Source organism: Centropristis striata, chromosome 3 (assembly GCF_030273125.1).
Source record: "Centropristis striata isolate RG_2023a ecotype Rhode Island chromosome 3, C.striata_1.0, whole genome shotgun sequence".
Classification (NCBI taxonomy): Eukaryota; Metazoa; Chordata; class Actinopteri; order Perciformes; family Serranidae; genus Centropristis; species Centropristis striata.
In genome coordinates, this window is record NC_081519.1 from 16,369,825 (window position 1) to 16,389,933 (window position 20,109).

The window sequence follows — 20,109 nt, forward strand, 5'->3', positions numbered from 1 at the left end:
TGCTCCTGACCCTGACTATGGCAAATACACACAAACATCCACACACAAATTCCTATGGTGATATATTGATCCGTCTCTCTCTGACAGAGTCCTTGGCCTCAGATGTTGAATGTATGACACCCTGGCAGGAAACTCACTGCTCCATAATAGAGAATGGGAACAGATAAAAAATAAATAAAAAAAAAACAGCAGATTGCTCTCATTTCAGAGCATCAGTCACACTCGAGTCTGTGAGTTATAGCTCAAGGAGATGGCAGTATGTCTGCCACAGGAAGTGGCCTGTTGACTCTGTGAACTGTGTGTTCTAACAGCTTCAGCACAGTGATGGTGTCAGAAAAAGGGAGTGTGAGGTCTTAAACTGGCCACAAGATGACACTGTGGGACACACACGGGACTATAGTGCTGCTGACATGGAAATTTAATAAAAAGTACATTTTCTCTACAACATATGAGTTTCCAACAAGCTGCTTATACTATGTAATTCATAAAACTGGAATCTTTTGCATTATATTTACTTAATGACACTAAATGGGGCTAAATAGTTCATTTCAAATACAAAATCCTGCATTTAGCATACTGTTTCCTTCATAATGTAATAAGGTATGAGATTTCTGTTTTTGTGCTCAGGAAAACGTATGACTCCAGGAATGTTCTGGATATTTATCACCCAGGTCTGTTTATAAGTTAGAAATTGCTTAAAATGAGTGTTAAAGGAGCACTCTGGCAATGTTATCACACCTCCATAAAGTTGAAAGAGACACAAGAGACTACTGATTTACAAAAAGAAAAAAAATATATCAATGTTGATGCAGCACACAGAGAAATCCTGACGTTAAAGCCTTGTTTACACTTGGTTTTAAAATGTTTCTTGGCCGATCAGCTAACAGTGATAAATAAGTGTAAACAACCACAAAGACATAATGTGATCAAATCTCTCAAACCACTTGCTGAGGTGGTGTGGAAGACATCTGACCACATAGACCGTGTTTATACTTTTTTTTTATGTATGTAACTTGGGGGATCAGATTACAAGTGGACAGATGAGATAAATCACTGTTTACATCTGTGTGTATCATGCGTCTGCAAGGCTGTCCAGCTGAGCAGATTTCATTACTACCTACACCACTTCAGCTAGAACTGCCCCGTGCACATTTATTATGTTGGATAACAACAACTTGAGTCGCTGGTTGCTGTCCTGCAAGCAATATCTTTGTAAACGGCCCAGTTAGGATATGAGTCGTCAAGTTTTCTTTGGACAAAATCTTCTGCCCAAATTGAGATAAAGCATCAGGTTTCATATCACCCCAACCACGTACATCACTACTCCTCTCCTTTCTTTCAACCACCTTCGCTCTGTCATCAAAACGACTGCCACACGGCCTGCATTAGTGATTTATTTTCCTGGTACATCCTTGTCAGAGAAAAATCAGGACAGATCACCGTTTACGTAAAAAAATATACATGATCAAATGTGTTCTAGACCACCTCGGCAAGTGGTTTGAGTGATCCAATCACGCGTATGTTAGAGCTGACCACTTGGGAGCCGGTTCATTTAATTTTAAAACCAAGTGTAAATGGCGTCATAGTGTTTGTAGTCTAAACACTAATATGTCCTGAGGCATCCCTAACAAGGGCTGAACTGAGAAACATTCAAAAAAATCAAATCAAAATTACTTTATTTATCCCCAAGGGGAAATTTAGTTAGTCTGTTGAAGAATTAGACAGCCTGATTGTTGTTGGAGTGAAGGATATTTTGAATCTCTCCGTCCTGCAACAGAGAGAGAGGAGCCGTCCACTGCTGTTTTTTTGGTCCATAAAGGTTTTGTGTAGCGGATGATCCAGGTATTTCAAGATGGTCTCGAACATCTTGACAGTGCATCTCTCCACCACCTCCTCCAGTGTGTCCAACCTGGCTCCAACCACAGAACCAGCTCTTTTGACTAGTCTGTCCAAATGCCTTGCATCTCTGTGTCTGATGCTGCCTCCCCAGCAGACTGCAGCATAAAACAACACACTTACACCACAGACTGATAAAAAGAGATCTGAGCTTCCTTAAGAAAAAGACCCTTTTTGTAGAGAGCGTCTGTGTTTAGAGACCAGTCATCAATGCAGGATATGGTGTTTATTTTTGGTGACAGTGCTCTATATATTGCCCCTTTAACGACAAGTTGGAAGACCCTCCATAGTTTAGCACTATGGTAGAAGCAGTGGCGGATTTAGCAATTTGGGGGCCCAAGGCGAATTTAGCTAGGGGGCCCTTCAAATCCTTACTTTTAACAAAAAGAGTTTTATGTTATTTAATTCTGTTGACTGTCTGTTAATTCTTTTTTTGCTGTATATATATATTTACAGCATATATACACACACACACTGTAAAAAATGTTTGTAGAAATTACAGTAAAACACTGTAAAATTGCATCTGAAATAGGTCGTAAACATTGTACATCACCCTAGTAGATACATTTAGTTACTGTAAATCAAAGAATAGTATAAAACTTTAAATTCTACAGCCATAAACTGTAGAAAAGAAAGTAAAGTTGTAAAGTTAATGGAGAAATACCATGATGAACATGGTTAAAATCCTGCTGCTAGGTGAGCACCATGGTGACACTCACCTGACGCTGTTTACGCACTGTTGGAATGTAACTAACAGTGGAATAAGTATTCAGATCTCTTACTTAAGTAAAAGTACTGATACAACACTGTGAAATTACTCCACTACAAGTAAAAGTCCAGCATTCAAAACTTACTGAGGTAAAAGTAAAAAAGTATCAACATCAAAATGTACTTATACTTGTACTTAAGTATCAAAAGTAAAAGTACTCATCATGCAGAATGGCTCCACTCAGATTGTTTTTTACATTTTACATATATTATTTGATTATTATTATTATTGATAGATTTATGTAAGCAGCGTTTCACTGTTGTCAAGATAGGGATCATTTCAACTATACATATGTATACATATAGGCTATATACACTGTGAAAACAAAAATCTGTTTAAATTACGGTAAAATACCAGCTGTGGTTGCCAGAACTTCACCGTAAAAATACAGTGAGCGTATGTAAATGTAAATATCAGCAAAAACTGTAATTTTATACTGAATAATCCCATTACTTTTAGGATAATTGTGTCATCATGGTATTTCTCCATTAACTTTACAACTTTACTTTCTTTTCTACAGTTTATGGCTGTAGAATTTAAAGTTTTATACTATTCTTTGATTTACAGTAACTAAATGTATCTACTAGGGTGATGTACAATGTTTACGACCTATTTCAGATGCAATTTTACAGTGTTTTACTGTAATTTCTACAAACATTTTTTACAGTTAGTTACTAGTTTGCCGTTTACGTTGACAGTCACTGAAAACGTTGGGCCACAACGCCGGATCATCTCCGATGATGACAACACTTTCGTGGTGGTCAACAGAATCAGGACTGCTACTCACCACCTCCTCATTGTTGACATCTCTTCTGTCAGAGCTCGAGCATGACGCGGTTACTATGGTTACCTCCTCCCCTTGTGAATTAGCCGCTGCCTCCTGCTGCTCCTCGACAACCGGCGGTGTTGTCGAAACATTAAAAAATGTTGTCAACTTCGGGAGTGTGTCATTTTTTGATTTCGCCTCCTCCCGCTTCCTTCTTTTGGTGGCACCACTTGGGTAGTTTCGCTTCATTTTCCAACTGTTGATATCAATTTCACCGCTCACATAACGTCTTCCAAACTTCCCTCCACTTCCGTCACATAACTTTGGAACTCTCGCGATCATGGCCTGGATGGAATAGTCCATTATAACACGAAATGGGAGGGGGTGTAGACGGATACTTTATTTCTTTGTATTTTAGTTTGTTGTCTTTGTTTCCGATTTAAATATACAAATTTACATTTACATTTAAAAACGCAATGGCTGGGGATCACTGAGGGCCCCGATTCCCAGCTGAATGGAGAGTGGGCAGCTGGTCTGGGGGCCCCTGCAGTTCGGGGAAGTTGGTGGGGCCCCAGGCAGTTGCCTACCTTGCCTCTATTGTAAAACCGCGTCTGGGTAGAAGATGTGTTGGGTTCGCTGACAGAGATATCTCCAGCTTTACCAACACCATCACTATCAAGTCTGGCAAGAGTGTGGAATATAATAACTGTGTGCAGGGGGCTTTGTCCATCTAGTAGACATGAGTAGTAGACAGCTGGAGATGCATGATGGTGTAAACAGCGATGTCAGCTGTCCACTTGTGTTCAGATAACGGAAACACGTTTTAACATCAAGTTTATACAAGGTCTTAGGCTCTAGTACAGCTCACAAAAAATATATTTTTCCTTAGTCAGTCATGTGACACGTCAGAACACTAACCTGGAGGGCTCTCGGATAGTGCTGCTTTTTGTATCATCCCTGTGATCCAGATCTGCTCCAAACTTTAACGTGTTCCTCCTTGGCCCGTAGTTTTTCCTTAATCCTGCAGACAAACAAATCAACAAACAAACCAAAACATAACCTTCTTGCTGGATTGAATCAATTTGTCCACAGTGTATGTAGTTGTTGTAGTCCCCTTAATTATGCAACAGAACCCACAGAGAAATTAATAGAATTAATTAAGAAGTGTGAAGGATATTACTATTTGTTTTTCTCAGGCATTCAGTTATGTAATGGAAACCATGGCAACATTTCTCTGGCCATGGGTGTAAATAATGGCGACACAAGATGTTAACATTTAGACAAAACATCAAGGCATTACAGCAGTCTAATGATGATAAACATGACAAATATTGCTCAAGTAATTTATTCAGCTAATCAGTCAAGTTGTGATTACCAGAATAAACAGCCTCCTTGTTTTAACCTGTCACCTGATCATGACCCCTCATTAAACATATGCTGATTAAAGCACAGTATTTGTAGTTCACTTTTGAAATGACATAAGGAATTTATAGTCATTTCATTGCTATGCCCTTTAAATAAATGTATGTAACCTACCTATTTCCAGTCATTCTTGTTTTTTAGCTTCAATAAATCCAGACTTTTGTGGTGTTTTTTCAACAGATCAGAATCTGTGGTTTTGCCTCCCAAACCTGCTTCATCTTCGAGGTGTGACTGAAGCATTCTGGAAATTCAGGATCAAACCTCTCCTCTTCTGCCTCCTCATCGATGAAAAAGAGAAGCAGCACTCATCCACTCAGGGCGACGATGCTGAACCCTCTTCAGCTGAGTCCTGTGCATCAGCCAGGTCAAACCTAAGAGCTTTTACTCTCTTTACTTCTTTGGCCAATCAGAGTTGCACTTTCAGTCAAGGGACCAATTACAGAAGCATGGGCCCACACTATAAGAGCTCTTTTACTGACAGGGCTGTGAATCAAGGAGATGGTTTCTTTAAAACACCGACATCACATCACTGTGCAGTGGCCAACCAGTTGCTATGGTCAACATCTATCAAAAACACTGGAACAAATGTTCTGTTACATCCACGGCAGCCTGCAGCAGCTATCTGCAGCTGTCCTCACGTCCGTTTACAGCAGCCAGGCAATGCCTAAACACCTGTGAGCCAAAAGACAACGTTCCTAACATACTTTAACCAATTACACGACAGATGTCAGCCAGTGGATTTTAAAGGTATAATAAGTAATGTTCCTGCATTAAAATGTCTAAAAACTATTTTCATTATTCCAGTTGTTTCAAACGATTTTCAAACCTACCACAGATAAAGCTGTTATTTTAATCCATTTTATTTCACCTGTCAAAAGACGTGTTTCTATTAAAGATGAAGCAAATTTGTAGGCTATTTTTTTAAATGTAGCTTTAAAGAGAATGCTAATTAGGGACATTTCCATCAACTGGCTTAGAGTGAATAAACAAAAATGCATAAACTGACTTGGGTCAGAAGACGGCAGTGTAATGTATTGCTGTAGGCTAATCCGTCAGTAAACAGTAGAAGTAGAGAGAAAACAATAAAAAAGAGGCTGCTAATGGGACAACTTTGGCCACCCACAAGAGAAAATGAAGAGTCTTCAGGGATTGGATTCAATTGCGCAACTTATAATTGTTTTTTGATGTCGCCTGTCTTGCCCGGCAGAGCGGAAACAGCTAAACAGTCATGAGAGTTAAAGTTTCGCTACGTTAGAACAGATTCGGAAAAAGGCGTTTTCATCTCCTGTTTAGTGCATTAACTATTTTTTCCCAAAAATAAAAACTTTTATGCGCATTTTTAAGTTTTTTATCAAATTTTGGTGTTTCCATCAAGCTTTTTCCATCAAGTCTTCAAAATGTGCATAGATGGAAACACAACTAATGTGCTATATCTACTTTTAAAGCACTTTCAAGGCACCCAAACTAAAAATGTCCAGGCTTTCAAAGCCTTTAACATCACATTTAATTTCTAAATATAAATTATATATATCTCATTGCATAATTATATTATGCAATTGTAATTGTTTCTTTTGAAAAAGAAAAAAGATGGATGCCTTTTGGTTTACATGTTATTATCAGGTTATGTTAAATAAATCAAAATTAAGTATTTTCCTCTGAAAGCATAATGGTTCAAGTTAAGCATTTTCCAAACTTTCAAAACATTCTCATTAGCCAGATCAAGGCTTTTAGTCATCGGATACCTGGATCCTATCAGGAAAAAAAGCCCAGTAAATATTAACAGCAGCTCAGCTCGCAGCCTATCCAGGATGTCATTGTTTGCTGATTGGTGTCACTGATTTTTTTTCAGCATTTTTGATTATTTTAATCATCGGATCAGTTTGTTTTGGAGTGGAGGAGAACACTGTGAACAGTGAAGGACGATAGGCTAAAGGAAATAAACTGCAGACATCACCTGTGAAATGACGGCAATGGTGAAGATAATGACTCCCATGATGCAATGCTACTTTATGATATCACCAAACTCTCTTCTGTTGTTTTGATTGAGAGGCCCCTCGTGGCAGAAAATTACATATTGTGCCTTTAAATGCAATTTCATTCATAATTTTAATTATATTTCTATTACAGTTTATTTCCAAACAGAAAATTACCAGTTCAATAATTTTGCATTTCACTGGCAATATAAACAAGCAACGAGACTGAAAATTGCTCCTGTTAATGATTTCACACGTAAATATCGCCTGTCTTACTCATATAATATTCATCACAACATCATCACTCCTGCATAAAATCATGATGCACATATATCACATGCGGAGGGAAAGGTTCTCTTTGTCTGTGCATTCATATCAGACCAGAACACTATACTCATACATTTCTTGCAGTTGAAACATTAACATTTTCGGTGTCAATTGCATTGCCTTTGTCAAGTATAAATATTTATGAAGCAGGTTGTCCATTCACAAATGTGTTAGGAGGTTCTTTATTTTCGTATGGAGGTTACATGGGGAATTCATTTATAGACACAGTGATATTGATTTCCACAAAATGTGTCTGATCCCCATCTGGTTTTGTCAGACTACTAATGGAGTGCAGGTGTTTGTATCAGTGCATGCATAAAATAATAATTTAGCCTTGAGATGTAGCATCATGTTAAATATTTCATAGTTGTAAATTCAATCCACATTATTTGAACTGTGAGTGCTATTATCCAAGGTCTACAACCCACATGTTTATGCATTCATGTACCACTCAGAATGAATACATCAATGTAGTTATGAATAAATCTGGGCCAATAACTATTTTCTTCATATATGATGTACTGGTGGAGGTAAGGAAGATTAGATTAGATCTCTTTTTCCAAATTCCTCTCCCACTTATAAAGTCTCAATACTTCTTTTGTATGTTGCCAAAGTACCACTCTCCCCTCTCCCTCTACGACTCCTTTGAAGCAACTTCAGAGCATCAATATTTAACCTGACATTGTCAAAATCTAAAAAAAGAAATCACGTTGAAAGGAAGGCAGATCTTTGAAGCATGTTTGCCTGTAGACCCGCGCTGAACGCATGACTGATTTCCTCTCTGAGTTTGATGACAACACAGACACACACCACAGATTACACAGTCAGAATGCACACATTGCATTATTATGCTCCTGATTACAGAGGAAGTAAAGGGACGAGGCAGTGACCTGAGCACAGAACAGTAAGGCTACTTGACATAAGTGATGGATTATTTTTATATCCTCATTTCATTTTGTGCTGACAGGACGGGTCATGTTCTCTCATGTAACATTTTATAAAGTAACAGAAGGTCAGCTGGATCATAAGAAATGTCACTGTGTACTTTGTCAACTTTCAAAGGTGCAAACACGACTTGGTTAAGTTTGAGCATGGTTTGAGTTTAAATAAATACTTCCTTCAGGTTAAGGAAACAAACAAATAAAGAAACAAAGCCTCATGTTTGTTGACCCAACAATCAGTCTCACCCAAGTGGTAACCTCCAGGTGTGAAGAGTGAAGCCTGTTCAGAAACCTGTATTCTTTCTAATGCCCAGCAGGGGGCGACTCCACTGGATTTGCAAAAATAAATCAAATTCTATAGAGGTCTATAAGAAAATGACCCTAATGCTCACTTGATTTATTACCTAATTTCCTAGATGTATTTACAATAAGGGGGTTCTTCAGCAGAACTGGCGAAAATACAGAGATCTCTAAAATGTCAAAACTTTTTGAAACAAAATATCAGCATGAATTTTTCTGTTGTTTTCCTCAAGGACTCGGTGTCTTAAGGTGGTATTCTGTAATGCATTTTTTATTATTGTTTTTTTAAATTTCTATCAATTCTTGAGTGGTCAAAAGTTAGTCAAATTTAACACTAAATCTGTACAACAAATGGTATGAACACAAAAATGCTGCAATAACTTATAACTTAGAGCATTAGAGTGACCCTTTATATATATTTCAGCCATGATGACGTAAGCCCTTATGAACTAATAATGAATGAATGAACTATCTAACTATTAATTAACTAACTAACATGTTTCTGACAAGGAAAACTTTACTGAGCTGCATCTCAAATTAATCCTTAGGTTGCCAACTCAGATGATGTACACCACTTCTATGTGGCATCTACTGTTGACCTTCTATCTTTTGCTAAAAATCCCCAGACCTCCAATTAAATAGACAGTAAAAAGGAGCGGTGGAGTGGAAAATGTGATGAGTGAGAGTGAGTAAAAGCTCTTTTATAGACAGAAGAACATTGCAATGAGCTTCAACATTGTTGAAAAACTGAAGGATTTTCATCTCGTCTGAAAAAAGATTGTAATAACAACACTGATCAAAAGGTCTCTATAGTATTTTCGTCTTAGAATAACCATGACCGAACGGCCTCACACAGAGTTTGAAATGAATCATTCAACAGTGCAACAGACTTTTCCGCATACATTTCTTATGACAGCATAACTATTTCATCGGTTCAGTCCATGGCAGCTTTCATAGACCCATTTCTTTTCTAAGCTTGGATGAATCAACAGCATTATACTTACCATGAGGTGTGCTGTAATTTGCCTTTGATCAGGAGCACCGCACGCATGAAACGGGATGAGGGATTTAGTTGTTGAGACCTGATGAGAAGAAACACTTGCATCTGCACACCACACACAGCACAAGTGGGGGATTTGCTTCTTTACTTGTTAGACACGGATAGATACACACATTTCAACAGAGGAGCGGAGACAGGAGCGACACCTCTGGGGCAGGCAAGAGTTCAGTGTCTTGATATCTCTAAGGAGTGGCTACAGAGTTCATTGTAGGGGAATAAAACCCACTTAAGGAAACACCTCTGGAACTACTGGATCAAGTCCCATGTCAGCTTTCAGTGACCTACCTACCACTGAAGGAATAATATTAAATGTGACTTACCTCTAACACATGCTTTGTATAAAAAAAGTTAAAATTATTTTACAACTCATCAAGCATTGTTCCACTGATATTACTAGTAACAGCTTTGGTTTCTATGCTGTGACCAATCAAAATGTCTGAAAAGGAACAACAAGTAGTAGACGTATGTCGAACATGTTACCAAAAAGAAGCCAATTTACATATCCCGCAGACAAAATATAACATTAGCATTCATTTGGAGTTGTGTGTCTGACTACATGATGAATGTAAATGCAGAAACCACTCTCCTTTTAGACTGCACTGGGGAATTATTAGACTTTTTAGCTACTAAATGCTCCACTATATTCACCAGCTAGATACTAACTTTATCTGTCTGTTGTTTGGTGCTGGCGAAGTATCCTACAGTAAGAGTTTGGGATATTTTTCATTAAAACTGCTGCCTGGACAGGCAGTGTAGTGTCTTTTCTTCATTTTGGGAGAGGTTGTTTGCTCAGTTGACACAGAGAGCAACAGCCCAGCAGAGAGGAGGCATGCTAGCTCCACAGCTAAGCTAAGTCCAGTATGCAGTCAGGCAGCCTGGAGCCTGTTCCAGAAAGCGGGTCAGTGAAAACCTCGAGTTTGTGAACCATGAAATGAGGGAAACTCTTAGTTTTCCGTTCCAGAAAGGGAGGTAGGTTCAGCTATGGCTGAGTTGCCGCAGTTACAGACTCTGAGGACCAAGCAGGATTTTCTTCAACAAATTCTGTGTTTTCTCTCTGTCACCTCCCTCTTTCAGAGACAGACACGCTGTTTCATTTCTTCATTGATTCAAAGCATGCATCGAAACATGTTAATCAGCGGAGGTTACTGTATGTCATAATTAGGGATGGGTACCGTTCACATTTGAACCGATACGGTACCGATACCCGGTACCTGGGAATCGGTATCGGTACTCAACGGTACCAATTTTCGGTACTTTTGCGTTTGAAAATATAAACTTTAAAAAATATATCAAAACAATATAAAATCCAGGATGAGCAGTGCTTTATTGTTGAGTGAACGTGCATTTTGTAACATGAAGGTTGGAGTGTTATCAAAGAATGCAGAGGAGCGCTCTCAGGTGGCAAGTGCACGGAGAAAAAAAAAAAGGTTGCAAGTGCACGTGTGATTTGTTGTGATGACGTCGTAGCTGTGCGGCGCAGCACCGGTCAGACAGTATTGTGGGCACGGCATGGTTGGAATAAACAAAGTTGAGTCTGGCTGCTCTGTGAACATATCGAGGATGACGCAGGAGTCTGATGGATTTAATTTAAGCGAGGCAGTTTGGAATAAAGTGGCAGGTAATATTCCTGAGTTGAAGATCGGAGTTTTAGCGGAGGACCAGAGATGCAGCAGCTAGCTGCTAGCTGTTAATGACTGATCTACAGAAGAATGGAGAAAGCAAACGGAGTAAGGAAGGTCCAATCTGGAGGCAGACTAAGGCCAAGCCCGGGTAGACATTGGAGAGATAGCAGCTGGCGGCTAGCAGGCCTAGAGCCGGGCTGTTCGTCTCTGCACCGGGTTGGAAGAGGGCAGCAGCTAGTGGCTAGTGGCCGCGGTGAGCAGACAGGACCAGACGAGGAGGTAAATAAAAAAATAGTGCGATCGTCAGCACGCTTGTTAATCAAGACGTTAAATGAAAACAGGTTGAAATCAATGATCAGTTTAAAGGTAACGCCGTTAAGGTACCGAAACATGGTACCGTTTGATTTTACTTGAATCGGTACTCGGTAGTACCGACGGAATTTGGTCGGTACCTATAAAAGTACCGAATTCGGTACCCATCCCTAGTCATAATCCTGTTTGGATCTTAGTTTGTTACTCAGTGACTGTGTAAGGTTTCCGCTGTTATGAACATATATCATGTCTTTGAACTATCCACTCTGTTTCAGGCCCTTCTGAGACTACAAATTAATTTTCTTTAAAAATCCTCATCTTTTCCCCTTCTACTCCCTCTTGCTAATCCTGAAGCAGACTTACGTCGAGAGAGGATTTGAGACCCCAAATTCATAATCTCGCGTACCCTGGAACGTTACCGTTTTTCCTCATAATCCATTATTTATGTCAACGACATTCTCTGGCCTGACCTCTGCAACAAAACACACCATGGCATGTTTTCATATGAGAGCTATTCTTTGCATGCGTTTTTTTTTCTTTTGCAAAGGTGTTTTTACTTTATAATATCAGCGATGCAGAGCAGATCGGAAAAGCTATAGTATGCAGAGTGAAAAGTAAAGTGACCCTGGCACTGAAACATCTATTGCAAATTGAAATAAGCACTTAATTATATTTACTGAAATCAGTCAAATATGAATAAAATGAATAGAGACAGAGACTGTTACACTGCAGTCCTACCTTTGAACTATGTAACTCGAATCAGCTGTTCTGGAACCAGAAACTCAGAGTTAAGGTTAGACTCAGAGTGTGTTGAACCTTCTACCAGGAACGGGGCCCAGCTGTCTGTGTGGTGGTTTGTAATTTGCTGTCTCATGTTGTCAAGCTAGCATCGTTAGCCTCGCTTCTGCTTCTTCTCGCATCGTTACCTCACCCTACCGGCTATTATTCTCCGTTAACTTTGATGCTTATAACCTCCACTGGGAAGAACCCAAACACTCTGGTTACTTAACCATACAACAGTCTCTGAAATGCAGAATTCCAGTTAGTGTGTAACATTAGGTCGACTGGAGACATGGCTCACTACCATCTCTGGAGACACAAGGTTTATTACACGACAGAATGGGTCTGGGCTAGCTGGTTAGCATGCTAATTCATCACATTCTCTTGATAATGTTAGCTCTTTTAAGAATGTTTAGAATTAAACCTTTTCAAAATCCTACAAATTGCAGTTTCAAACCTGAGAGATGAATCTTGTATTCTGAGATGTAAATATATATAGACACAAATAAATGCAAAATAAGTGCTCTAACTAGAGTATTAGGTAACACGCTCTTATTTGTTTAATCTGAGGGAAATTGAATCAAGCACTGAACTACAGGCTGTTAAAACAAATTAAACTTCTCAGTTCTTTTGGGATCTTTGGTTTGCCAATGATATTTATCAAGTTAGCACTGGGATAAAATAAAAATCTGGATGGCTCCAACTGCAGGAAGAAAAGGCACAATTTAATTAAAAAGGACCAACTCTAATCGTATGAGGCAAACTGTCTGTGGATTTCTTTCTAACAGCTGCTGATTGATTAGTGTGACAACTGCAAGAGGCTGCAGCCATTTCTCTACTTCATAAAACCATCCACCACAACAGCCTCAAGTGCACCATATCCTATAACGATAACCATGATAAGAAAAACACACACTGCATGAAATGCTCTCTGAGCAGCTAAACCACATTCCCAGAGCACACCTCTCTCTCTCTCTGAGAAGGCTGATTACCATGCACAGCCAAGCGTGACACAGATACAGTATTAGGACAAAGAACATTCTCGACATGGATGTCCATAACATGACAGCAGTGGAAACCACTTCAGGCTTATTATATAGGACGCTGCGCTTCCTGACGGAAAACTATCTTGGAAACTTTCTCCGTCTCTTGAGTGAAAGCATCTTGAAATCCTGAGCACACAGCCAAAAATAACCCTGCACTCTTGTTTTCTTTTCATTTACTTTTCTCCCTCAGCCTTGTTTACGCATCCACAACTCTTGTCTGCTCCAGTCAGCTTCAGGAAAGAGCCCGTTGCATCGGTGTTTCCATGGCAACGGGGGAGCAGAGGGTCTCCAAGGTCGGAGCGAGAGCACCTGCAGCTGAGTTGATGGGAGAATGGAGGTATGACCCTGCGGGCTGTCGCCACGCTGGGCTATAGGCATGTTGTTATTGGACTTTTCATTACAGTCTCTTCCTCCTTGCCTGGCACTGACATGATGAATTGTCACCAGACATGGGTTGTTAATCATTTTTGGGGTCGCACAAGCAATAAAACACGGAGCTCTGTTCCTGCATTTGATGATGAGAAGGAGTGGAGTATGTCCTGATAAAGATGGAGAGAGAGAGATTTAAAGAGAGGGGAGGAGAGTGTTTCGCTGCTGGAAAGTGGATTACATCCATTATTTAGGAGCTGCTTCCCCTTCACTGTGAGAGAGAGAGAGAGAGAAAGGAAAAGTGTTGCAGGGTACAAACATCTCCTTCATGTCTCTTCGCGGCCGGCAGTGCGTCCTAAATAAGACCCAATTCTTGCACAAGTAAAAATAACATACTTAAAATGTAATTAGATGTAATGATAGGAATTTATTTAATTAAATCCCGTCTGTGCAGCATTTATTTTGCAATCAATAACCTTAAAAATAAGTTATGATGCATGTAGTACCCCAGCAAGCCAGGACCATAAATGAAGCTGTGTAAAAACACTTTCAGATCATTGCATCAAAAGCAGTAAAAATGCATTGAGGCCCTGTTGAATTGAAGAGAAACTGGGCCAAAAAAGCTCTGATATGTTACTGTTTGATCATGATGCTTCATCTCTGCTTCCCATTTCCTCTTATGAGCTGCACAGATTGTGTCCACGGGGTAATCTTGAATGCATACTTTTGAACATATGGTATTAAATACCTTGGCATGTGTTGTAGCAACTGGAAGAAACTTTATATGATGAAAGCTCAGAAAATCTTCACAGTTCTTTGCATTTTAAAGCAAACGTGCATGCATCCAATGTCCATGCCAGGGTGTGAGGAACATTATAATACAATTAGTAGCCACACATGCCATGTTGAATATTTAAATTCCAGCATCTTAAACTCCATTTCAGTAAATATTATTTTTTTTAAAGATCAAATGCTCCTTTCTCGTGTATTCTGGACTGGATTCAGCAGTTGCACACACATGCTGAGCCTCATCTGTCTCTGTATCTCAGCATCAAGCAGTGCCAGACAACATATTTCATTTCTCTGCCGTAGTAAATCCCCACCGGCATTCACAGGTCACCAGGAGTGACCACTCTGTTCTCTGCTGTGTTTCTCCTTTCTCCCCCCATTTTTGTTTCTGGGAGGGAGAAAAAAAAAGACACAGCACAGCCCTCCACGGCGACATCATAAACCTACCGCTGTCACTGTCCTGAAATAAGGGACGCAGTTTCTAAGCTGTCTGGTCTCTATCACATGAAAAATCTTTGGGAGTGGATTCAGAGAGGAAGAGGAAGGTGTGTTGAGGACAACGGGAGAAATAGGGCATGGAGAAGGCACAAATCAAAGTAAGCAGTGAAAGGAGGAGTGGAGGAATATTTTTCAAGACTGGTCTATCCAGGCTTTGATGTTGTCAAAGGATGGGAGCTCTTTGCTTTACTTTTCTTCAAAGACTTTGTTTCACACACACACACAGACACTTTTGGGAGGCCTGAGATAACAATGTCAGCTTCCCCACTCTTTTGTTTGCCCAAATGATGAGAGCTCTGTACTCCACAGACTATTTGGATCCACTGTCTACCTGCCACCCAATATCTGCCTTGCTATGATACCTTTGTATTGTTAAAAGCACCTTTCATGATTAAAATTAAACCCCAAAATGACTCTAACGGCTGTGATTACCACAGAGACCAAAACAACCACACACTGTTTATTCGTTGAATATATTATTTTATTTTAACATCATCATCATCATCATCATAGTTTAACTTTTAATTTTCCCTTCATTCATTTAAAATGATCACCTCTGAATGTACACATACTGCAAACTGTCAAAAATATACAAACAAATGCAGGCTTGTGCTATAGTCTGGTCAAATGTCTAAAAAACAGTGGCACTGGGGAGAGAGAGAGAGACAGAGAGAATGAAGGCGGGAGAGAGAGAGAGAGAGAGAGAGAGAGAGAGAGAGAGAGAGAGAGAGTAAGAGAGAGTAAGAGACATTGAAACCGGTAAAGACATGCACAGCATCATTGTGAGCACCTGTGTTCCAGGTGCGCGGTACTTCCATGGGATCCTTGTGGAAAAAAGTACATACATTTCATCATCTGACAGTGCGGCACAAAATGCCCGTCACATATCAAATCAAAAACAAAATGTTGCTCGTTAATGGAACTGTTAGGCACATCATTGTTTTTTATGGTTTTACATTTTCTGGAAAAGTCTGAGTTACTGTAAATGTAGAATGCTTAACCAAAAACAAGAAAAAAAGGAAAAAAATAACAGACAATTAAAAAAAGAAAGAAAAAAAAACAGCTTTCAAAAGTCATTTTGGAATCACTGTCTTGTTAGTAACTCAACATTGTTTTATAATGTGTGTGTTGTCTGATGTGGGCATCTATGTGTGTGTGTGTGTGTGTTAGTGTGTGTGTGTTCACAATTGGGTGCATTGCTGTCGAACATAGTGGTACTGTGGGTGAGTACTTGAGGTGTTTGTGGGTAGTGGCTGTGATTGGCTGAAAGCCGTCCATTCAGATGCTCAGGTCTTTGGGGTTGTCCTTGTAGGTCTTCTTGGGCTCAGGGAGGGTGGATGTGCGACTAGTGTTGGTCTTGAGCGTGCTGTAGTACTCTCTCACCTTAGCCGCAACAAAATTGTCATCGTCCTCTTCATCCTCCGAGTCGTCCCTTCTGGGGCTCCTGATTGGGGAGATGTCTCGTCCCAGGCTGCGGGCTCGGTACTGCGGCTCGGGGGTGCTATCTCGGCTGGCGTAGCGCCCGTCCCTCTCCGTCCTCTCAGGCGATCGCCCCCTCAGCAGCGAGCTGTACCTCTTGTATGCTGAATCTGAGTCAGGGGTGCGCACTCTGGGCAAGGTGGTGTCTCTGAAGAGGTCACTCTGGCCACGGGATGCCACCTCCTTCAGCAGGCTGTCCCCCCTGTACGGTCTCTCCAAGGAGGATGCTCTCTTCAGCAGACTGTCCTCCGCGTCCCTGCGCAGCAGTGGTAGTGTGGCCTCCCGGTTCAGGCGGTCCAGGGCTGGGGACTCCCGGAGGATGCTGTTCTCAAAGGGGAGGCTGAGTTCAGGAGTCCTGGACGGCTCCTTCAATACGGCCTCCTCCACGTTGGGCTTCTCGTTGCCTTGGCTCAGTCTCTGTGGGGAGCCGTACCGGCGGTAGGGGTCTGAGGAATGGGCGTGGCGTCTGGTCGGGGAGTGGTGCCGAGAGCGATGGGGGGACCTGTGGCGGTGAGGTGAGCGGTGAGGTGAGCGGCGAGGCGAGCGGTAAGGAGATCGATAAGGAGATCGGTGGGGAGATCGGTGGCGGTGATTAGAGTGGTGACCATGGCGTCTGTCGGGGGAGCGGCCATGGCGGTGTCCCCCATGACGGCTATCCAGGGTGTTTTCCGCACTGCGTGACCGGCCGTGCACCCTGTCAGGCGAACGGTGGCGGCTGCGGTGGTGCCCGCTGGAATGGTGGTGGTGGCCATCACTTCCCTTGTCATCCTTTTTCTTGAACAGCTTTGACACACCCTTCCCTGTGGACTTCTTCCCCTTGCTTTTTCCCGCGCTGGTTTTCTTGTGGGGGGAGCGGTGGCGGTGTTTGGAATGGTGGTGCTTGCCGGTGCCGGTCGTGTGGCGGCTCGGCTCCTTCTTGCTCCGGGATGGTTGTTGAGGTTCTGGTGGGTAGCTTGACTCCGATGGCGCGTTGGTTGGGGGCAGGGCGCTCACTTCCGCAGCGTTTTGTAACCCTGAGGCTGGGTTGACTGCGCTGCTGTCGTTGGGGCTGCCGTCTGTAACAAAGTATGACATTCAGACGAGGGCAGGGGGATCAAACATGTATTTAGACTCTAAACATCTCCAATCTGCTTTCACATTAATCATGCTGAACCACCCAGACATGAAGCCGAGAACAAGTCCAATGGAAGCCATTCTGATGTCAATGCCAGCAAAGATGGCTCGTTGTTAGATGGCACAGCAACAGCCAATGAGTAAAACATTAGTGCTTACACATGAGAATAAAAGACAGTGACACAAAGGCAGCCAGTGCTTGAAGAGACTTGTTACCCACAAAACCAAACCTGTTCCCAGGTCTACCTCGGGGTCCCCCCCCTCGGAACAGAATGGGACTTGGCTGGTCCGGTGGCTGGATCGGAGTCAGTGTCAATGCGCTGCATGTTGATGATACTGCTTGATTGTACTGATTAGCCATGCTCTTTCATGCGCTGTCATGATGCCTTAGACGCTTTGTTAATTTTTAAGCAACTCAAATGCTCAAGATGGGATCCAAAAACAGTTGCTGTGCTGCAGCAACAGCATGTGCAGTTTAGGTGGCATTTTACTAAGACAAGATGAATTAAATGTTCGGCACAATTTTACATCAATTTGCCTTCAGGAGACTCATTCACTGAGTCACACTAAACCATCTACATACAAAGCCACCACACTGCTTTGTTTATCAGATTTTTAGGATTAAACCTTACAGTCGTTCTGCCCAGTTCTACTTCAGGTCTTCATTTAACTGCAGTACACTAGCGGCAACAAAGGCCCTGTTCAGACTTGGCATTAACATTTGTCCAGGTTGATCGGATCACAAGTGGAAAGCTCTAATTAAAGGTGTGAACACACTAGAAACACATTGGGATTTGATTGCTCAGACCACATTAAAGGATCTGGGACACTTTCTTTTGGCAGTGTGAATGCGAATATGTCCTGGGCCCGTTAAAGACTGCCAAGTCAAATGAAGTCCCGCTGAGAACCATGGGCTCTCACTGCACTCCCCATGATAGGCAGACAAGCGCTCCATGTGTAACAAAGACTTCTGTGCACTACTCTAGTCCTGTCCTCGCTGTTTTTGTATTTCTCATTCCATAGAAACAATTAAGAGTGAATCTTGTGTTTTGGATGTTACTATGATACTCTCAGTGATGTGTCTCACTGTCAGTGTTTTTGTTTCGGGTTATCTGAACATATCTGACACTGGCCGCCTGCCTGCTCTCATCCCCAGCCTTCTGAAGTTCTGTGCACTGCTGTTGTCTGGCAGAAGCAGCTTTGTCCAAGGCACGAAGGTCCCGGAGGACATTCTTTATTTTTAGGTTCCTAAAATGTACCTGAATTTGTCCATTTGTAGGAAATCACTACAGACATTCCTATAATCTTAACTTACATAGAAAGCAAGTAAATGGTACATGCACTGCACTTGTATAGCACTTTTCGAGACCTTCTAGTCTTTTTGCGACCCTCAAAGCTACCCTACATGGTGCCACCTGCCACCATCAGGAATTCATTCAAATGCAGATGAACGCAGCATCGGGAGCAATTTGGGGTTCAGTATCTTTCCCAAGGATACTTCCACATGTAGGCTGTCATGGTCAGGGATCGAACCACCAACTTTGAGTGGTGCAAGTGGTGACTAATGACACATTCTAATGCCATGTGTGAACAGATGTATTTCAAGCTGTCCACTTGTGATCGGATCATCCGGGACTGAACAAATGTCAGGTCTGAACAGGGTCTTAGAGGATGTTCTTTAAGTAATGTGAATATCTAAATTAGTTATCAATAACAAACTAACACTTTAACAACAATTTCACCTTCAAACGTGTTGTCCAAAGGTTAAATCAAACCAGACAGACATATGCAGAAAGAATCCATAACATCGGCTACGGCAGCGGCGGTACTGGCAATGTATTTTGATTGGATGGATTTGTATGTATGGATTACAGATGGCATGGGTGAGTTGAGGTCACACCACACAGAGATCAGGATGGCGAAAAAGAGGGAGACAGAGAAGGAAAGACAGGAAGTGGGTGGAGGAGCCAGACGACAGGGGAGGACAGTTACAAACCGTGGTCTGATTTTGGAGGACAGAGGCCTCCCCCATCTTGTCATTTCTCATACATGCAGTGAGATGGGGAGCGACCATCCCTGAAGGAAGACAAGAGCCCAGCGCAATACGGGAAGAAGAGAAGATACAAAAAAAAAACAGGAAAAAAAGAGAAGAGCACAGGGTTTAGATCACTTGGAACCAACTTGAAGGAAGAAAACGAGAATTATTGTGCTGATTTTTCAATGAAAAAAAAAGTGTTTATTTGATCATTGAGTCATTCAGAATAAAGAGACAGTCCAGGAAATTGCCCAAACCCCTCAGTGGAACCCATCAGTTACAGAGAAAAGTCCCAGAACCAAGCGCACACACACACTCAGACACACTAAACCCACACACACCTAAACATGTGTACACAGAAGCAGCAGAAACCCAAAACCCCCAAAAAATTAAAGACAGTGAGACTCGCACACCCACAACAACAGCGTATGAAGCAGTTTTACATTGCTGACAGAAATTAAAAAGTAAAATACTGGCAAGACTGTCAAAGGTTGTGCCAACTAAAAAGTACAAACAATGATCCAAAATATACAAGTTCACATGATGTCATATCGGTGCAGGTTAAGACAGCACATTCTTAGCGCAAATAAAATTACATTGACGAACTTTTCA

General features: G+C 41.4%; 1 protein-coding gene across 3 annotated transcripts in view; it reads right to left on the reverse strand.

Moving 5' to 3' along the window:
* Positions 1–15,329: 15,329 nt before the first annotated feature.
* The window catches only part of magi1b (membrane associated guanylate kinase, WW and PDZ domain containing 1b), a 173,304-nt gene continuing 168,524 nt past the window's right edge, over positions 15,330–20,109 (reverse strand). For all 3 annotated transcript variants that reach the window (XM_059328550.1, XM_059328549.1, XM_059328547.1), the window contains one exon: positions 15,330–17,404. In XM_059328550.1, coding sequence (XP_059184533.1) covers positions 16,149–17,404 — 1,256 coding nt within the window. In that variant the 3' untranslated portion in view covers positions 15,330–16,148. The remainder of the gene's footprint in view (positions 17,405–20,109) is intronic.